The 16511-nt window shown below is 42.2% G+C and overlaps 1 protein-coding gene across 1 annotated transcript in view; it reads left to right on the top strand.

Moving 5' to 3' along the window:
* nfxl1 (nuclear transcription factor, X-box binding-like 1) overlaps positions 1-16511 on the top strand; it is a 221529-nt gene that overhangs the window by 97208 nt on the left and 107810 nt on the right. Inside the window, exons 14-15 of the mRNA XM_078547444.1 lie at positions 2259-2350; positions 3755-3776. Of these exons, the coding sequence (XP_078403570.1) occupies positions 2259-2350; positions 3755-3776 (114 nt within the window). The remainder of the gene's footprint in view (positions 1-2258; positions 2351-3754; positions 3777-16511) is intronic.

Here is a 16511-nt window from a genome sequence, read left to right as displayed (position 1 = left end):
AACTCCAGTTACTCACCGTTAACCTATATGGCTTGATGCTAAACAAATATATATCAATTTCAGCCATGAAAGTTTATATTGATCCAGCATCCAAAGCCTTTTGGGGGAGAATGTTCCAGATTTCTGAAGTATTTCTGTGAAGAAATGCTTCAGGAATTTGCTCATGAATGGCTTGGCTCCAATTTTAAGATCATGGGCTTTTGTTCTAGATCATCCAACCAGAGGAAACATATTCTCTTTATCTGTCGTATCAAATCTTTTTATCGTTTAAAACATCTTAATTAGTTCATAACTCAATCTCCTGTATACAAAGGAAAACAAGCTAAGCTTATCAATTCCCTTTATAACTTAACCACAAAGCTCCTGTATCATTCTAGTGAATTTGTATTACACCCTGTCCAGTATGTTTCCTGACCTAATATGTGCCATGTCCAGAACTAAACGTAGCACTCTAGCCGGAGTTTAACCAGAGCCTTATACAACTGGAGCATAATCATCTTCCATTTTGTGTTCCATTTCCCCTTGAATTAAAGATCAACATTGCTCTAGCTTTTAAATTGTTTTTTATACTTGTCCACTAGCTTTTAGTGATTTGTGTAGATGTGCACCCAAATCGCTTAGCTCCTCCATAATTTATAGCTTCTCACCAATAATAGAAGCAACTTTCATTTGTCTTTTTTGGATCCAAAGTGAATGACCTTGTACTTCCCACATTGAACTCCGTTTGCCACTCACTTAATCTGCCCCTTTATAATATCCAATTTGCATTACTTACTGTGTCTCTTTACTTAGTGTCATCTGCAAATTTGGGTATTATACCCTTTACTCCTTTGTACAGATTCTTGGGAAACACCACTTGTTACATCTCACCAATTAGAGTATGGATTCCTTATCCCTGTGCTCTATCTCCATGTCCCAACAAATTTCCAACCCATGTCACATTTTTGCAAATAATCTCTCATGAGGGAAACAGGGGGAAGAAAAAAATGCTATATGGTGAGATAAAGTGAAATAAGTTAGGAAAAATGGGGAATGAAAAGCATAGGAAGAAAGAGCTTAAAGCATCTCATTTGTTTTGCTCCTCCCAAACTTTGCATAACTAATTGTTGTAGAATTGCAATCACTATTGCAACATAATCAGACAGGGAGGAAAAGAATGACTGAGAAAGATAATGTAATGGTATGTTCTTTAAGATGTAATATTGCAGATTAGTAAGTAACATTCATGTATTGAATTTTTTCATGCTATGAAGAACAAGGTCAAAAAAACTAGATGAGAGACAGAAGCAAGACATTTAAAAAATAAAAATAACTAAGATTTTTCCAAGAGGGTTAAATTGCACATTCCATCAAGAAAAATTACTTTTTGCATTTAGTCCTGCAAAGAATCAAGTTCTGTTTTCATTCGCATAAACCTTGATTTTTAGAACTGTAACTTGCAAGCAGATTATTACTATAGAATATAATTTCAAATTTAAAGGCTGGGAATTCTGCGGTTAGTAACTCGCCTCCTGACACTCCAAAGCCTGTCCACTGCCTACAAGGCTCAAGTCAGGAGTGTGATGGAATACTCTCCACTTGCCTGGATGAGTGCAGCTCCAACAGCACTCAAGAAGCTTGACGCCATCCAGGACAAAGCAGCCCATTTGGCTGGCACCCCATCCACCATTTGAAACATTCACTAGCTTCACCACTGATGTACAGTGGCAGCAGTGTGTACCATCTACAAAATGCACTGCAGATACTCACCAAGGCTGCTTTAACAGCACCTTCCAAATCTGTGACCTCTACCACCTAGAAGGACAAGGGCAGCAGTTGCATGGGAATGCCACCACCTGCAAGTTCCCCTCCAAGTCACATACCATCCTGACTTGGAAGCATATTGCCGTTCCTTTGTTGTCGCTGGGCCACAATCCTGGAACACCCTTCCTAACAGCACTGCGGGTGTACCTACATCACATAGTCTGCTGTGGTTCAAGAAGGCAGCTCACCACCATGTTTTTGAGAGCAATTAGGGAGGGGCAATATGGTCAAGCCAGCAGCCCCCATGCCCCATGAAAGAATAAATGGGAAAAAAGAATTAATGTGGAAAAGGATTCTGAAAATTGAAATAAAATTATGCAAGCTAAGTATCTTTTTAAAAATGTTTTAGGAAACTTTCAAAATCTTCTGGTGCAATCTACTTGAGAACTAATTATAATTTATGTTCGTAGCTTTATAAGGATTACACTTACTACTCATATTTCTTGTCCTCTTAGCACCAACCTACAGGTCCATGGGAGCAGCGTTCTGAGCCAACTTTCATTCGAACTGCAGTGCCCTGCCCACCTTGTATAATTCCTATTCCTATGTAAGTGCTGATATGATTTTTAACTCGGTCCTGAAATATTTCTGTGGTAATTCTGAAAACTAATATATGCAACTCTTTTAGCTGTTGCCCATTGGTGTCTCTTAAAGCTCTCTAATCAAAAAGCAGTTCAATTTCAAACTCCAAATGCTGATTTTTAGGTTAACATGGTAGTCCTTCAAATATTTGAGAATACATTCAATTTGGGCTTTAGAACATTGGCTTTTGTGATTAAAATTTGAAGAGGCTCATTCTTGTACAGGAATATTTTTCCGTAGACAATTTATTTACATTAATATAACGAAATAAAGATTCTGCTTTCATGATCTGCATTTTCATCATTTCTTGCCTTTGGACAAGATGTAAGTAGTAAGCAAGATACTGCATCATATGTGATCCAGTTTCATTAATTAGTGAAAAATACTTCATTATAGTTAGTGGTACTGCTTTTATTTTTGAAAATTTGTTTCGCTAAAATGATATAAGCATAACTATTACTACAACAACAACTTGCATTTATTTAATATCTTTAAAGTAGAAGATACAAAATAGGCATTGTGTCACGGGGTGGGAGAGATTAGCAACCATGCCTGAAAGATGGATTTGAATGAGATTTTCAAATCTGGAAAAGAGACAGGGGATTTGGATAAGATGTCCCAAAAGCCATCCTAGGCACTCAAGGGTGAAGGAAGTGGGAGTGTGGCTGGGGGTGGGGGAATTGTAAGGATTTGGAAATATGATGTGTTGGGCTGAGATACAAATTGGTGGATCAGCAAAGATAGAATTAGTCTTTCAGCAAAATTCAGTGAGAGACCGGTTGTGTTTGCACTAGTTGGAGTTTGAGGAGGTTGGAAGATCAGTGAGAAGGACTTCCAAGATATCGAAACTCAAGGTGACACAAGCATCAGTATGACTGTCAGCAGCAGAAAGACTGAGGGAGTGGCAGACTGAATTGCAGAGGTGGAAATAAATTGTTTTGCAGAGTATGGTGGGATGAAGATGTAAAACTAGAGGCTATTACAGATACATACACAAAGGGGGAGAAAAATGGAGAGGTGTGGGATTTTAAGTTTAAACGTATTGGTGACCGGGAACCATGTAGATCAGCAGGACTTGATGTGAGATAAGATACATACAGCAGGGTTTTCAAGCTGAGGTTTGTGGAGAATGAAGGAGAGGAGGTTGGCTAGAACAGAATTGAAGTATTAATCTGGAACGAATAATCTATGCTTTCATTTTCTTTTTGCTCAGTTATTTCTGAACCATTTAGGTAATTAGAAGTATAGTTGTTAACGAACATTTGTGTTGATTTCATCCATGTAATTCATTGGTATAGAAATAGTAACATGTTTTAATTTTTGTTTGGTTGTTTAAATCTTTAATATAATTCACTATTTTATTTTGCAGGGCTTGTCTTGGAAAACACGAGGTGAGTCCAAGAACAACTGCCGAGGGTGAAATATGCAATTAAGTATTTGATTCATTAAATTTCAGTATGGCTTTATTATAAATTTCTTATAAATGAAGATAAATCTGGGTTGTAGCAGCCTGGTAGTTGATGAGATCAGATTTTAGCAGAATTCAGTGGATTTTTCTCAGATTTGAGGCAGAGCGCTGAGAGAAATGTTCACATTGAAAACAAACTTTAAACATATTTGATGTCTTAGTTTGAACTCCATTTTGACTTCAATGGGACATTGTTGGTATTTGAAATACGTCAAATATCCTTTAATATAAATCAATCTGCAAAGTTTCGAATGCTGATGCATAAGGTTTAGATAATATGTATGTATTTCCTGCTGAAGAGACTGTTGCCTTATTTTTCATTTACTTATTGCATGTACTCTTAATATTACCACCCATAAAGTGGGGAAAATACTAGAGTCCATTATAAAAGATTTAATAGCTGAGCACTTGGAAAACAGTGGTAGAATTGGACAGAGTCAGCATGGATTTACGAAAGGGAATTTTTCGAGGATGCAACTAGTAGAGTTGATGAGGGGGAGCCAGTGGATGTGGTTTATTTGGACTTTCAGAAGGCTTTCTACAAAGTCCCACATAAGAGATTGACGTGTAAAATTAAAGCGTATGGGATTGGGGGTGGTGTATTGAGTTGGATAGAAAACTGATTGGCAGACAGGAAACAAAGAGTAGGAATAAACGGGTCTTTTTCTGAATTGCAGGCAGTGCCTAGTGGGGTACTGCAGGGATGGGTGCTGAGACCCCAGCTATTCATAATATATATTAATGATTTAGATGAGGGAACTAAATGTAATATCTCCAAATTTGCAGATGACACAAAGCTGGGTGGGAGGGTGAGCTTTGAGGAGGATGCAGAGATGCTGAGTGAGTGGGCAAATGCATGGCAGATGCAGTATAATGTGGATAAATGTGAGGTTATCCACTTTGGTAGCAAAAATAGGAAGGCAGATTATTATCTGAATGGCTATAAATTGAGGGAGGGGAATGTGCAACGAGACCTGGGTGTCCTTGTACACCAGTCGCTGAAGGTAAGCATGCAGATGCAGCAGGCGGTAAAGAAGGCAAATGGTATGTTGGCCTTCATAGCCAGAGGATTCGAGTACAAGAGTAGGGATGTCTTGCTGCAATTATACAGGGCCTTGGTGAGACCACACCTGGAATATTATGTGCAGTTTTGGTCTCCTTATCTGAGGAGGGATGTTCTTGCTATAGAGGGAGTGCAGCGAAGGTTTACCAGACTGATCCCTGGGATGGCAGGACTGACATATAAGGAGATTGAGTCGGTTAGAATAATATTTGCAGGAGTTCAGAAGAATGAGGGGGGATCTCATAGAAACCTATAAAATTCTAACAGGGCTAGACAGGGTAGATGCAGGAAGAATGTTTCTAATGGTGGGGGAGTCCAGAACCAGGGGTCACAGTCCGAGGATACGGGGTAGACCACTTAGGACTGAGATGAGGAGAAATTTCTTCACCCAGAGAGTGGTGAGCCTGTGGAATTTGCGAGCACAGAATGTAGTTGAGGTCAAAACATTGTATGTTTTCAAGAAGGAGTTAGATATAGCTCTTGGGGCGAAAGGGATCAAAGGATATGGGGAGAAAGCGCGAGCAGGCTATTGAGTTGGATGATCTGCCATGATCATAATGAATGACGGAGCAGGCTCGAAGGGCCAAAAGGCCTACTCCTCCTATTTTCTATGTTTCTATGAAATTCCAATGTAGCCGCTGATCACCTTAATTTAACAGGATTTGTCCACTATTTTACTGCTTAAATCTGCTTGTTTAATCAAGTTTATAGATGGTCTGTTTAAGACCATTTGATATTGAGGGCGAAAATGGCTTATTTATTTTTAGTTTTAAAACCTTCAGACTAGAAGGTCCCAGAATCACTTCCTGGTTTTCTACTGTATTAGCCAATCTTAGCTAAGACAGCTGTAGGGGCATGACCGTTGCACTGATGTTAGGGAGCCGAGGACCACCATGGTTCCTGTTAATTGCTGCTGAGTGGACAATGTGTGGGTGGACATCAGCTGTGGACACTAATGGACCTGGATGTGGTGTGCTACAGAATAAACTGGCCTCCAACGTTCACATTTTACCCTTGCACCAAAGAATGGCCCTTTGGAGTGGGATGTTAGTGTGTCTGATGCAATGGAACTTTACTCTTAAAGCCAAATCTTTTCAAGAGTGAAAATTGGTAGAAACATGGCTGAATTTCTGGATGAATAATACATTAAAAAATTCCAATATGGCACGCTCAGCTGCTTTACATTGAGAAATATAATGAAAAGCTCACAGGTGCATCTCGAAGCAAGAAGAAAGACACAATAAATGAAATAAGGCAACGTTAAAGTAAGTCCTTGACATTGTTTGAATAACCTAATTATGAATATGCAAATTAATATTAAGTCTGTATTTCTTAGGACTTCATGGCAACGTCTTTTACTATTCAATTTCGATATTAGTGATCCCAGAGATCGTGGGGGATTGTTACTTAAGCATCCTAAATCAAGAATACAAAGGACAAAGGATGAAACTTGAATTAATTAATTACTGCACCATCAATTGGCAAGGGATATGTCTACAAATAAAAAAAAAAATTATTTGATAAATGGTGCACTTTATGTTTTAATGTTTTTTAAAGAAGTTATGTAAAGAATTAATTCTTATTGGTTACAGTTCTATAGATAGAAACAATAATTCCCTCACAGCTTTCTACTGTGAACATTTGTACAAATGCTCATAAGTTTTCAAATGAATCTCTGTCTTAAAATCGCAATATTTTCCTCTTGAATTATTTATTCATAGCAGTGCGTGTCTGAATTAATATGAGATTCTTTGGAAGTATGAATTCAATACGCTAGCAAGATTAACCTAGAAATAGAAAGATCAATGACTATCCTTCAAATAACAGCAAAATACTGCAGATGCTGGAGATCTGAGATAAAAACAAAGTGCTGGAAAAACTCAGCAAGTCTGGCAGCATCTGTGGAGAGAGAAAAACAGTTAATGTTTCGAGTCCAATATGACTCTTCTTTGGAAGATTGTGCCTGTTAAGAGTGTCTCGTAAACCAGTCCACCGGGTTTGTCAACCCAGGTGTACACAATGTTACAATCACTAGATATAACTTTTAAAAAAATTTCAAGGAAGTGATTGTTGGTGGTCATAGAAATTGTAACCTTGAATGCTTACTCACTCTTTAAATATTTCTATTAATTTTATAGAAGTCTTGAGATTTACAGTCATTGGAAATTGTTTTGGAGCACAATTTTATACAGTAAGGCTGATATTTAGAAAGAGGATGTGAAAATTCATTTGTACTATAATTGATTTTTTTAATAAGAATCTAAATCAAGATGAGCATTGTGCTTGGTAGCAGGAGAACATTTTCAGATAAAACGCTGCCTTCCTTATCTGTGCAATAAGATTTCTTTGAAGGAGCTTCTATCTGTAAAACCTGTGCTCTGGAGGCCTGGCATTTTGGCTGTTAACTGCTGTGATATCAGATATTCGCATCAACGGGTGGTTGTATACAGAAATCTGAGATCAGCAGTTAAATGTGTGAAAAATTCTTGCTTTTGGGTATTGCAGGCAAATCATGTAAACTGATTTTATTTTTATTCAAACATAGGAAATTGCATCACATCTAGTCTTTTATCTTCCTTAACCGAGGTTTTCCATCCACGGTCGTTGACAGGGCCCTCAACCGTGTCCGGCCCATATCCCGCGCATCCTCCCTCACGCCTTCTCCTCCTTCCCAGAAACATGATAGGGTCCCCCTTGTCCTCACTTATCACCCCACCAGCCTCCGCATTCAAAGGATCATCCTCCGCCATTTCCGCCAACTCCAGCATGATGCCACCACCAAACACATCTTCCCTTCACCCCCCTTGACGGCATTCCGTAGGGATCGTTCCCTCCGGGACACCCTGGTCCACTCCTCCATCACCCCCTACTCCTCAACCCCCACTTATGGCACCTCCCCATGCCCACGCAGAAGATGCAACACCTGCCCCTTCACTTCCTCTCTCCTCACCGTCCAAGGGCCCAAACACTCCTTTCAAGTGAAGCAGCATTTCACTTGCATTTCCCCTAACTTAGTCTACTGCATTTGTTGCTCCCAATGCGGTCTCCTCTACATTGGAGAGACCAAACGCAAACTGGGCGACCGTTTTTCAGAACACCTGCGGTCTGTCCGCAAGAAAGACCCAAACCTCCCTGTCGCTTGCCATTTTAACACTCCACCCTGTTCTCTTGTCAACATGTCTGTCCTTGGCTTGCTGCATTGTTCCAGTGAAGCCCAACGCAAACTGGAGGAACAGCACCTCATCTTCCGACTAGGCACTTTACAGCCCTCTGGGCTGAATATTGAATTCAACAACTTTAGATCTTAAACTCCCCCTCCCCCCATCCCCACCCCGTTTCTTCCCCCCCCTTTTTTTTTTCAATAATTTATATAGATTCTTCTTTCCCCACCTATTTCCATTATTTTTAAATCTAAAACTAAAACCTTTAGTCTTTCCACCCCACCCCCACTAGAGCTGTACTTTGAATATCCTGTTTTCCATTCTTAATTAGCACTTTTCTCAAAGACCACCACCTTCAACACCTCTTTGACCCTTTTGTCTGTGACATCTTTTGATTATTATCTGCTCACACCACACCCTCAATGTGTCTCTTCCCCACCCCCCCCCACCACCCACCTTAAACCAATTTATATTTCTCCCTTGTTGAAACTATGCTGCAGTTCTGCCGAAGGGCCATGGAGGCTCGAAACGTTGACTGATTTCTTCTCCGCCGATGCAGCCAGACTTGCTGAGTTTTTCCAGGTAATTCTGTTTTTGTTTTGTTTTGGATTTCCAGCATCCGCAGTAGCTTTTAGCTTTATGTTTTTATCTTTTATCTCTGTATTGATCATAGTTTAAAAACAATTGCTAATTCATTGAGACTTCAAACGTCTTTTTTGCCTTATTTCAAAATGGCGATAGTTGCGATTGTTACTTCTAGATGCATGTTTAAATTTTGTATACAACATAATTTAAGAGTTATGAATACTGGAGTGAGTTCATTAACATGGCATTGAGGTTGTGGACCATTGGGAAGTAAGAGGCTTAAAGTGTGAAGTTTTGGTGGGAACCAAATCTTAGTTTTGAGGAAATGTTAACTCATTAAATAGGATGACATAGAATATACGGTATAGAAACAGGCCATTCAGTCCAACCAGTCCATGCGGGTGCTTAAGCTGCACTCGATCCTCCTTCCATCTTTTCTCATTTAAATCTACCATTGTAACCCTCTATTCCCTTCTCCCTCATATACTTGTCTCGTTTCTCCTTAAATGTCTTTACTATTTGTTTCAACTACTCTCTGTGGTAGCAAGTTCCACATCCTCACCACTCTTTTTTTAAAAAAAGTTTCTTCTGAATTCCCTATTGGATTTCATAGTTTTTAAAAATTCTTTCGTGCAATGTGGCTGTTGCTGGCTAGGCCAGCATTCATTGCCCATCTCTAATTGCCTTTGAGAAGGTGTTAGTGAGCTGCCTTTTTGAACTGCTGTAGTCCATGTGGTGTAGGCACACCCCAGTGATGTTAGGGACAGAGTTCCAGGATTTTGATCCAGCAACAGTGAAGGAGTGGTAATATAGTTCCAAGTTAGGATGGTGAGTGGCTTGAAGTAGAACTTTCAGGTGGTGGTATTCCCAAGCCTCTGTTGCCCTTGTTCTGGGTGGTAGAGGTCACGGGTTTAGAAGGTGCCTTGATGATTTGCTGCACTGCATCTTGTAAATGGTACACACTGCTCCCACTGTGCATTGGTGGTGGAGGGAGTGAACGTCGAAGGTTGTGGAAGGGTGGGCTGTTTTGTCCTGGATGGTGTCAAGCTTCTTGTGTTGTTGGAGCTGCACGCTTCGACACAAGTGGAGAATATTCCATGGCATGTGTGACCTGTGCCTTGTAGGTGGTGGACAGGCTTTGGGGAGTCACAGAATATCACAGTGCATGAGAGGCCCTTCAGCCCATCGAGTCTGCATCGACATGTGAGAAACACCTGACCTACCTACCTAATCCCATTTACCAGCACTTGGTCCATAGCCTTGAATGTTACGACGTGCTAAGTGCTCATCCAGGTACCTTTTTAAAGGATATGAGGCAACCAGCCTCCACCACCCTCCCAGGCAGTGCATTCCAGACTGTCACCACGCTCTGGGTAAAAAAGTTTTTCCTCACATTCCCCCTAAACCTCCTGCTCCTCACCTTGAACTTATGCCCCTCATGACTGACCCTTCAACTAAGGGGAACAGCTGCTCCCTATCCACTCTGTCCGTGCCCCTCATAAACTTGTACACCTCGATCAGGTCGCCCCTCAGTCTTCTCTGCTCCAACGAAAACAACCCAAGTCTATCCAACCTCTCTTCATAACTTAAATGTTTCATCCCAGGCAACATCCTGGTGAATCTCCTCTGCACCACCTCCAATGCAATCACATGCTTCCTATAATGTGGCGACCAGAACTGCACACAGTACTCCAGCTGTGGCCTCACCAAGGTTCTATACAACTCCAACATGCCCTCCCTACTTTTGTAATCTATGCCTTGATTGATAAAGGCAAGTGTCCCAAATGCCTTTTTCACCACCCCACTAACATGCCCCTCTGCCTTCAGAGATCTATGGACACACACGCCAAGGTCCCTTTGTTCCTCAGAACTTCCTAGTGTCAAGCCATTCATTGAATACTTCCTTGTCAAATTACTCCTTCCAAAGTGTATCACCTCGCACATTTCAGGGTTAAATTCCATCTGCCACTTATCTGCCCATTTGACCATCCCATCTATATCTTCCTTTAGCCCAAGACACTCAACCTCACCGTTAACCACCCGGCCATTGTTTGTGTCATCTGCAAACTTATTAATCCTACCCCCCACATAGTCATCTATGTCGTTTATATAAATGACAAATAATAGGAGACCGAGCACTGATCCCTGTGGTATGCCACTGGACACTGGCTTCCAGTCATTAAAGCATTCTTCTGTCATCACCCTCTGTCTCCTACAACTAAGCCAATTTTGAATCCACCTTATCAAATTACCCTGTATCCCATGTGCATTTGCCTTCTTTATAAGTCTACCATGTGGGACCTTGTCAAAGGCTTTGCTGAAATCCATATAAACTATATCAACTGCACTACCCTCATCTATACACCTGGTCACCTCAAAGTTTTCAGTCAAATTTGTTAGACATGACCTCCCTCTGACAAAGCCATGCTGACTATCCCTGATCAAACCTTACCTCTTGAAGTGGAGATAGATTCTCTCCTTCAGAATTTTCTCCAATAGTTTCCCTACCACTGACGTGAGACTCACTGGTCTGTAGTTCCCTGGCTTATCTCTACAACCCTTCTTAAATAGCGGAACCACATTAGCTGTTCTCCAGTCCTCTGGCACCTCCCCTGTGGCCAGAGAGAAATTAAAAATTTGGGTCAGAGCCCCTGCAATCTCCTCCCTTGCCTCCCTCAGCAGTCTGGGACACAAATCATCTGGACCTGGAGATTTGTCCACTTTTAAGCCTGCTAAAGCCTCCAATACCTTGTCACTCCCAATATCAATTTGCTCACGAACCTCGCAGTCCCTCTCCCCGAGTTTGATAGCTTCATCCTCATTCTCTTGGGTGAAGACACATGTGAAGTATTCATTCAACACTCTAGCGATGTCCTCTGGCTCCACCCATAGATTGCCCCCTTGGTCCCTAATGGACCTTACTCTTTCCCTGTCTATCCTCTTCCCATTGTTATACTTATAGAATATCTTGGGATTTTCCCTACTTTTACCAGCCAGAGCTTTCTCATATCCCGTCTTTCCTCTCCTAATTGCTTCCTTAAGCTCCACCCTGCACTTTCTGTACTCCACTAATGCCTCCGCTGATTTGCTTTCCTTGCACCTGTTAAAAGCCTCTTTTCCTTCTCAGCATAGCCTGAATATCTCTGGTCATCCATGGTTCTCTGGGCTTGTTACTCCTTCCCATCACCCGAGAGGGAACATGTTGAGCCTGTACCCTCCCCATTTCCTTTCTGAACACCCCACTGCTCTTCTGTAGATTTCCCCACAAGTAGCTGTTCCCAGTCTACCTTGGCCAGATCCTGCCTTATTTTACTAAAATCCACTCTTCCCCAATCCAAAACATTTTTTTGCAACTTGTCCATTTCTTTGTCCATAACAAACTTAAACTGTACTATAACAAAAACAGAAATACCTGGAAAAACTCAGCAGGTCTGGCAGCATCGGTGGAGAAGAAAAGAGTTGACGTTTCGAGTCCTCAAATGGACTCAAAAGGACTCGAAACGTCAACTCTTTTCTTCTCCGCTGATGCTGCCAGACCTGCTGAGTTTTTCCAGGTAATTCTGTTTTTGTTTTGGATTTCCAGCATCCGCAGTAGTTTTTTGTTTTTAAACTGTACTATGTTGTGTTTGCTATCGCTAAAATGTTCCCCTACCACCACCTTAGCTACCTGTCCGGCTTCATTCCCCAGTATTAAGTCCAGCACTGCGCCGTCCTTTGTTGGACCCTCTACATATTGACCTAAAAAGTTCTCCTGTACACATTTCAAGAAATCCACTCCATCCAAGCCCTTATCATTATGTCTATCCCAATTAATGTTGGGAAAGTTGAAATCTCCCAATACAATTACCCTATTGTTATTACTTTTACATACGTCCGCAAATTGTGCACATATTTGCTCCTCAATTTCCCGCTGACTATCTGGGGGTCTATAATAAACACCTAATAATGTTGTTGCTCCTTTTTTATTCCTAAGCTCTACCCACAAAGCTTCATTCGATGCCCCCTCCAAGATATCTCTCCTTACTGCAGTAACTGACTCCTTAACTAATAATGCAATGTCTCCTCCCCTTTTACCCCCTCCCCTCTCTCGCCTGAAGATTTTATATCCCGGAATGTTTAGCTGCCAATCCTGCCCCTCCCTCATCCACGTCTCAGTGATGGCTACTATATCACAATTCCAAGTGTCAATCCTCACCCTTAACTCATCCTTTTTACCTGTAATACTCCTGGCATTAAAGTCGAGGCCATCCAGCCTTGCCTTACTCCCTTGAAACTTAATGCAGCTGTACTCCCTCTGACTTGATTGTTTTACTATATTATGATGTGTCCCTATTCTGCTAACATTCTTTCTCCCCTTCCCCCTGCCGAATTAATTTAAACTCCTCCCAACAGCACTAGCAAACCCACCCGCAAAGATGTTAGTCCCGCTCTGGTTCAGATGTAGACCGTCCCGCTTGTACAGGTCCCACTTTCCCCAGAAACGGTCCCAGTGATCCAGGAATCTAAAAACCTCCCTCCTGCACCAACTCTTAAGCCACGCATTCATCTGCGCTATTCTCCTATTTCTGAACTCGCTAGCATGTGGCACTGGGAGTAATCCAGAGATTACAACGCGGGAGGTCTTGCTTTTTAGTCTACTGCCTAACTCCCTGAATTCTTGATGCAAGACTTCATCCCTCTTTCTACCTATGTCATTGGTACCAACATGTACCATGACCTCTGCCTTATCACCCTCCCCCTTCAGGATGCCCTGCAGCCGTTCAGTGACATCCTGGACCCTGGCACCAGGGAGGCAACATACCATCCTGGAGTCACCTTGACGGCCACAGTAGCACCTATCTGTTCCCCTAACTATAGAATCCCCTATTACTATTGTCCTTCCCTCCTGTACAGACAGGCTGCTTGTGGTACCAGAAGCTTGGCTCTGTCTGCACTCCCTGGAGGAACCAGTGCCCTTATCAGCCTCCAAAATGGAATACCAATTTGCAAGCGGGACCCCAGGGGACTCCTGAACTACCTGCCTGTTTCTCTTGGACTGCCTGGTGGTCACCCATTCCCTTCCTTCCTCAAGTCCCTTCAGCTGCAGTGTGACCACCTCTCTAAATGTGCTGTCCACGATGCTCTCAGACTCGCGGATGCTCCACAGTGTCCCCAGCTGCCGTTCCAGCTTTGAAACCCGAGCTTCCAGGAGCTACAGCTGGACACACTGCCTGCACACATGCTGGTCCCGGGCACTGGAACTGTCCCCGGCTTCCCACACAGAGCATGAGGAGCACACCACGGCTTTGAGCTCTCCTGCCATGGCTTATCCCTTTAAATTAAACCTTTTAAATCAGTTACTCTAGGGCCCTCCTTTCCTGATCCTCTTTACTATAGAATATACAAACTATAAGCCACAAAAAGACCTTAAACTATAAGCGATTAAAGTAGTAAATACTTACCCAACCTTACCCACTACTTACCAGTCACTCCTTCCCCTTGTAGCCTCTACTGCTGCAGCAGGGCAAGACCACGATCTGAAGATTTAAGAAGTTGGATAGTAAGGAAAAAATGCAAAGAGCACCTCGTCCCCTATGCACTGAATTCCCACTGTGCACCAAATTGCCAATACCCACTCTGGCTGTGTCTCACTCAGGATGAGCTCTCTCCCCTGTTCAAGTCAGGAGGTGAGTTACTCACTGCAGGATTCCCAACATCTGACCTGCTCTTGGTAGCCATAGCATTCATGTGGTTGGCCCAGTTGAGTTTCTGGGCAATGATAACCCCCAGAGTGTTGAAAGTCACTATCTTATATCGATGTTCTCTTGTTATGCTCTTCCCCATACGAGGAAAGGTTACTTGTGTATCCAGTATTTGCTCTTCTTTCTTGGGCCTCCCTTTAATCTTTAATTGCTACATCACCCAGGCCTGATTTTAGGCAGACTTCAGAACAGGTCATGCATGCGACCCCCTTCATTTTACCCTAAATTAAAGACACGGTCCCCAGACTTAAAAAATATCTTATTTGTAATACCAAGTGTGGCATCAAGGAGCCCTAACAAAAATAAATTCAAATTGAATCAGGGGAAAGCTCTTCACTGGTTGAAGTCATACTGAGCAGAAAGAAAGATGGTTATGGTTGGGGAGGCCAGCAATCTCAGTCCCAGGACACCGCTCCATGAGTTCCTCAAAGTAGGGCCCTAAGCCCAACCATCACTTTCACCATTGAACTTCCCTCCAACATAAGGTCAGGATGTTCAGTGATGATTGCACAATGTTCAGTACCATTCACAACCCTTCTGATACTGAAGCAGCCCATGCATATGCAGCAAGACCTTGACAATGTTTCGGCTTAGGCTGAAATGTGGCAAGTAAAATTTGTGTCAGACAAGTGCCAGGCAATGATCATTGCCAATAGAGATTCTAAGTATCTCCCCATGGTATTCAATGGCATTACCATCACTGAATTCCCCACTATCAACATCTAGGGAGCTACCATTGTTCAAAAACTGAGCTGGACCATTCATATAAATACTGCGGCTAAAGGAGCAGGTCAGAGACACTGGGAATTCTGCAGCAAGCAACTCACCTCCTGACTTCTCAAAACCTGTCCACCATATAAAAAAAAAGGCACAAGTTAGGAGTGTAATGGAATACTCTCCACTTGTTTGGATGACTGCAGTTCCAACAACACTCAAGGAGTTCAGATAAAAGCAAAATACTGCAGATGCTGGAAATCTGAAACAAAAACAGAAAATGCTGGAAAAACTCAGAAGGCCTAACAGCATCTGTGGAGAGAAAAACAGAGTTAACGTTTTGAGCCTGTATGACTCCTCTTCAGAGCAGAGTTGAACTACTCAAGTAGCTCAACTCTGTACAGGACAAAACAGCCGGCTTGATTCGCACCCCATCCATAGCCTCAAACATTGACTTCCTCCACCACTGACGCATGGTGACAGCATTGTGTACCATCTATAAGGTGCACTGCAGCAACCCGCCAAGTCTCCTTTCACTGCATTTTCCAAACCCATAACCTTTACACCTGGAAGGACAAGGGCAGCAGATGTAAGGCAGCAGATGTATGGCAACACCACAACCTGCAAGTTCCCCTCCAAACATCATACCATCCTGTCTTGTCACTCTCCCACTGTCTCTGTGTCAAACTCCTGAAATCCCCATCCAACAGCACAATCGGTGTACCTATACCATGTGTACTGCAGCAGTTCAAGAAGGCAGCTCACCCCAAGGGAAAAGAAGGGTGAGCAATAAATGCTGGCTTTGCCAGTAACATTTGTATCCCAAGAAAGAATTAAAATATACCTTCCATAATTTTAAGGACCTCAACGAGGTTATCCCTCAGCCTCCCTTTTTTCAAGAGAGTTGAGACCCAGCCTGTTAATCTTTTCCTGTTATGTATACCCATGCATTTCTGGTATCCTTGTAAATCTTCTCTGCCCCGTGTCAAGTGCCTCTGTAGCCTTTTTATAAAATGGCCACCTGAGCGGCACACAGTACTCCCAAATGCGGTCTAACCAAGGTTCGATACAGGTACAGTATAACTTCCCATTTTTCAATTCTATCCCTCTAACCTCGTGCTTAGTTTGCTTTCTTATGGCCTTGCTGACCTGTGGCACAACATTTAGAGATTAGTATATTTGTACTCTGATATCCTTTTGTTCTTCCATACCACCTAGACTTGCATCTTCCAAATAATAAGTGACCTCCCTATTCTTCATGCCAGAATATACTACCTCACATTTATTTGTTAAACTTCGTTTGCCAATTATTTCCCCATTCTGCAAGTTTATTCATGCCTTCTTTTAATTTATTACAGTGCCCCTCAGTATTGACAGTTCCCTCCCCCCACCCC

The sequence above is a fragment of the Cetorhinus maximus genome, chromosome 1, assembly GCF_964194155.1.
Source record: "Cetorhinus maximus chromosome 1, sCetMax3.hap1.1, whole genome shotgun sequence".
Lineage (NCBI taxonomy): Eukaryota > Metazoa > Chordata > Chondrichthyes > Lamniformes > Cetorhinidae > Cetorhinus > Cetorhinus maximus.
The sequence above is the reverse complement of the archived record's forward strand: the minus strand, read 5'-3'. Positions and strand labels throughout refer to the sequence as shown.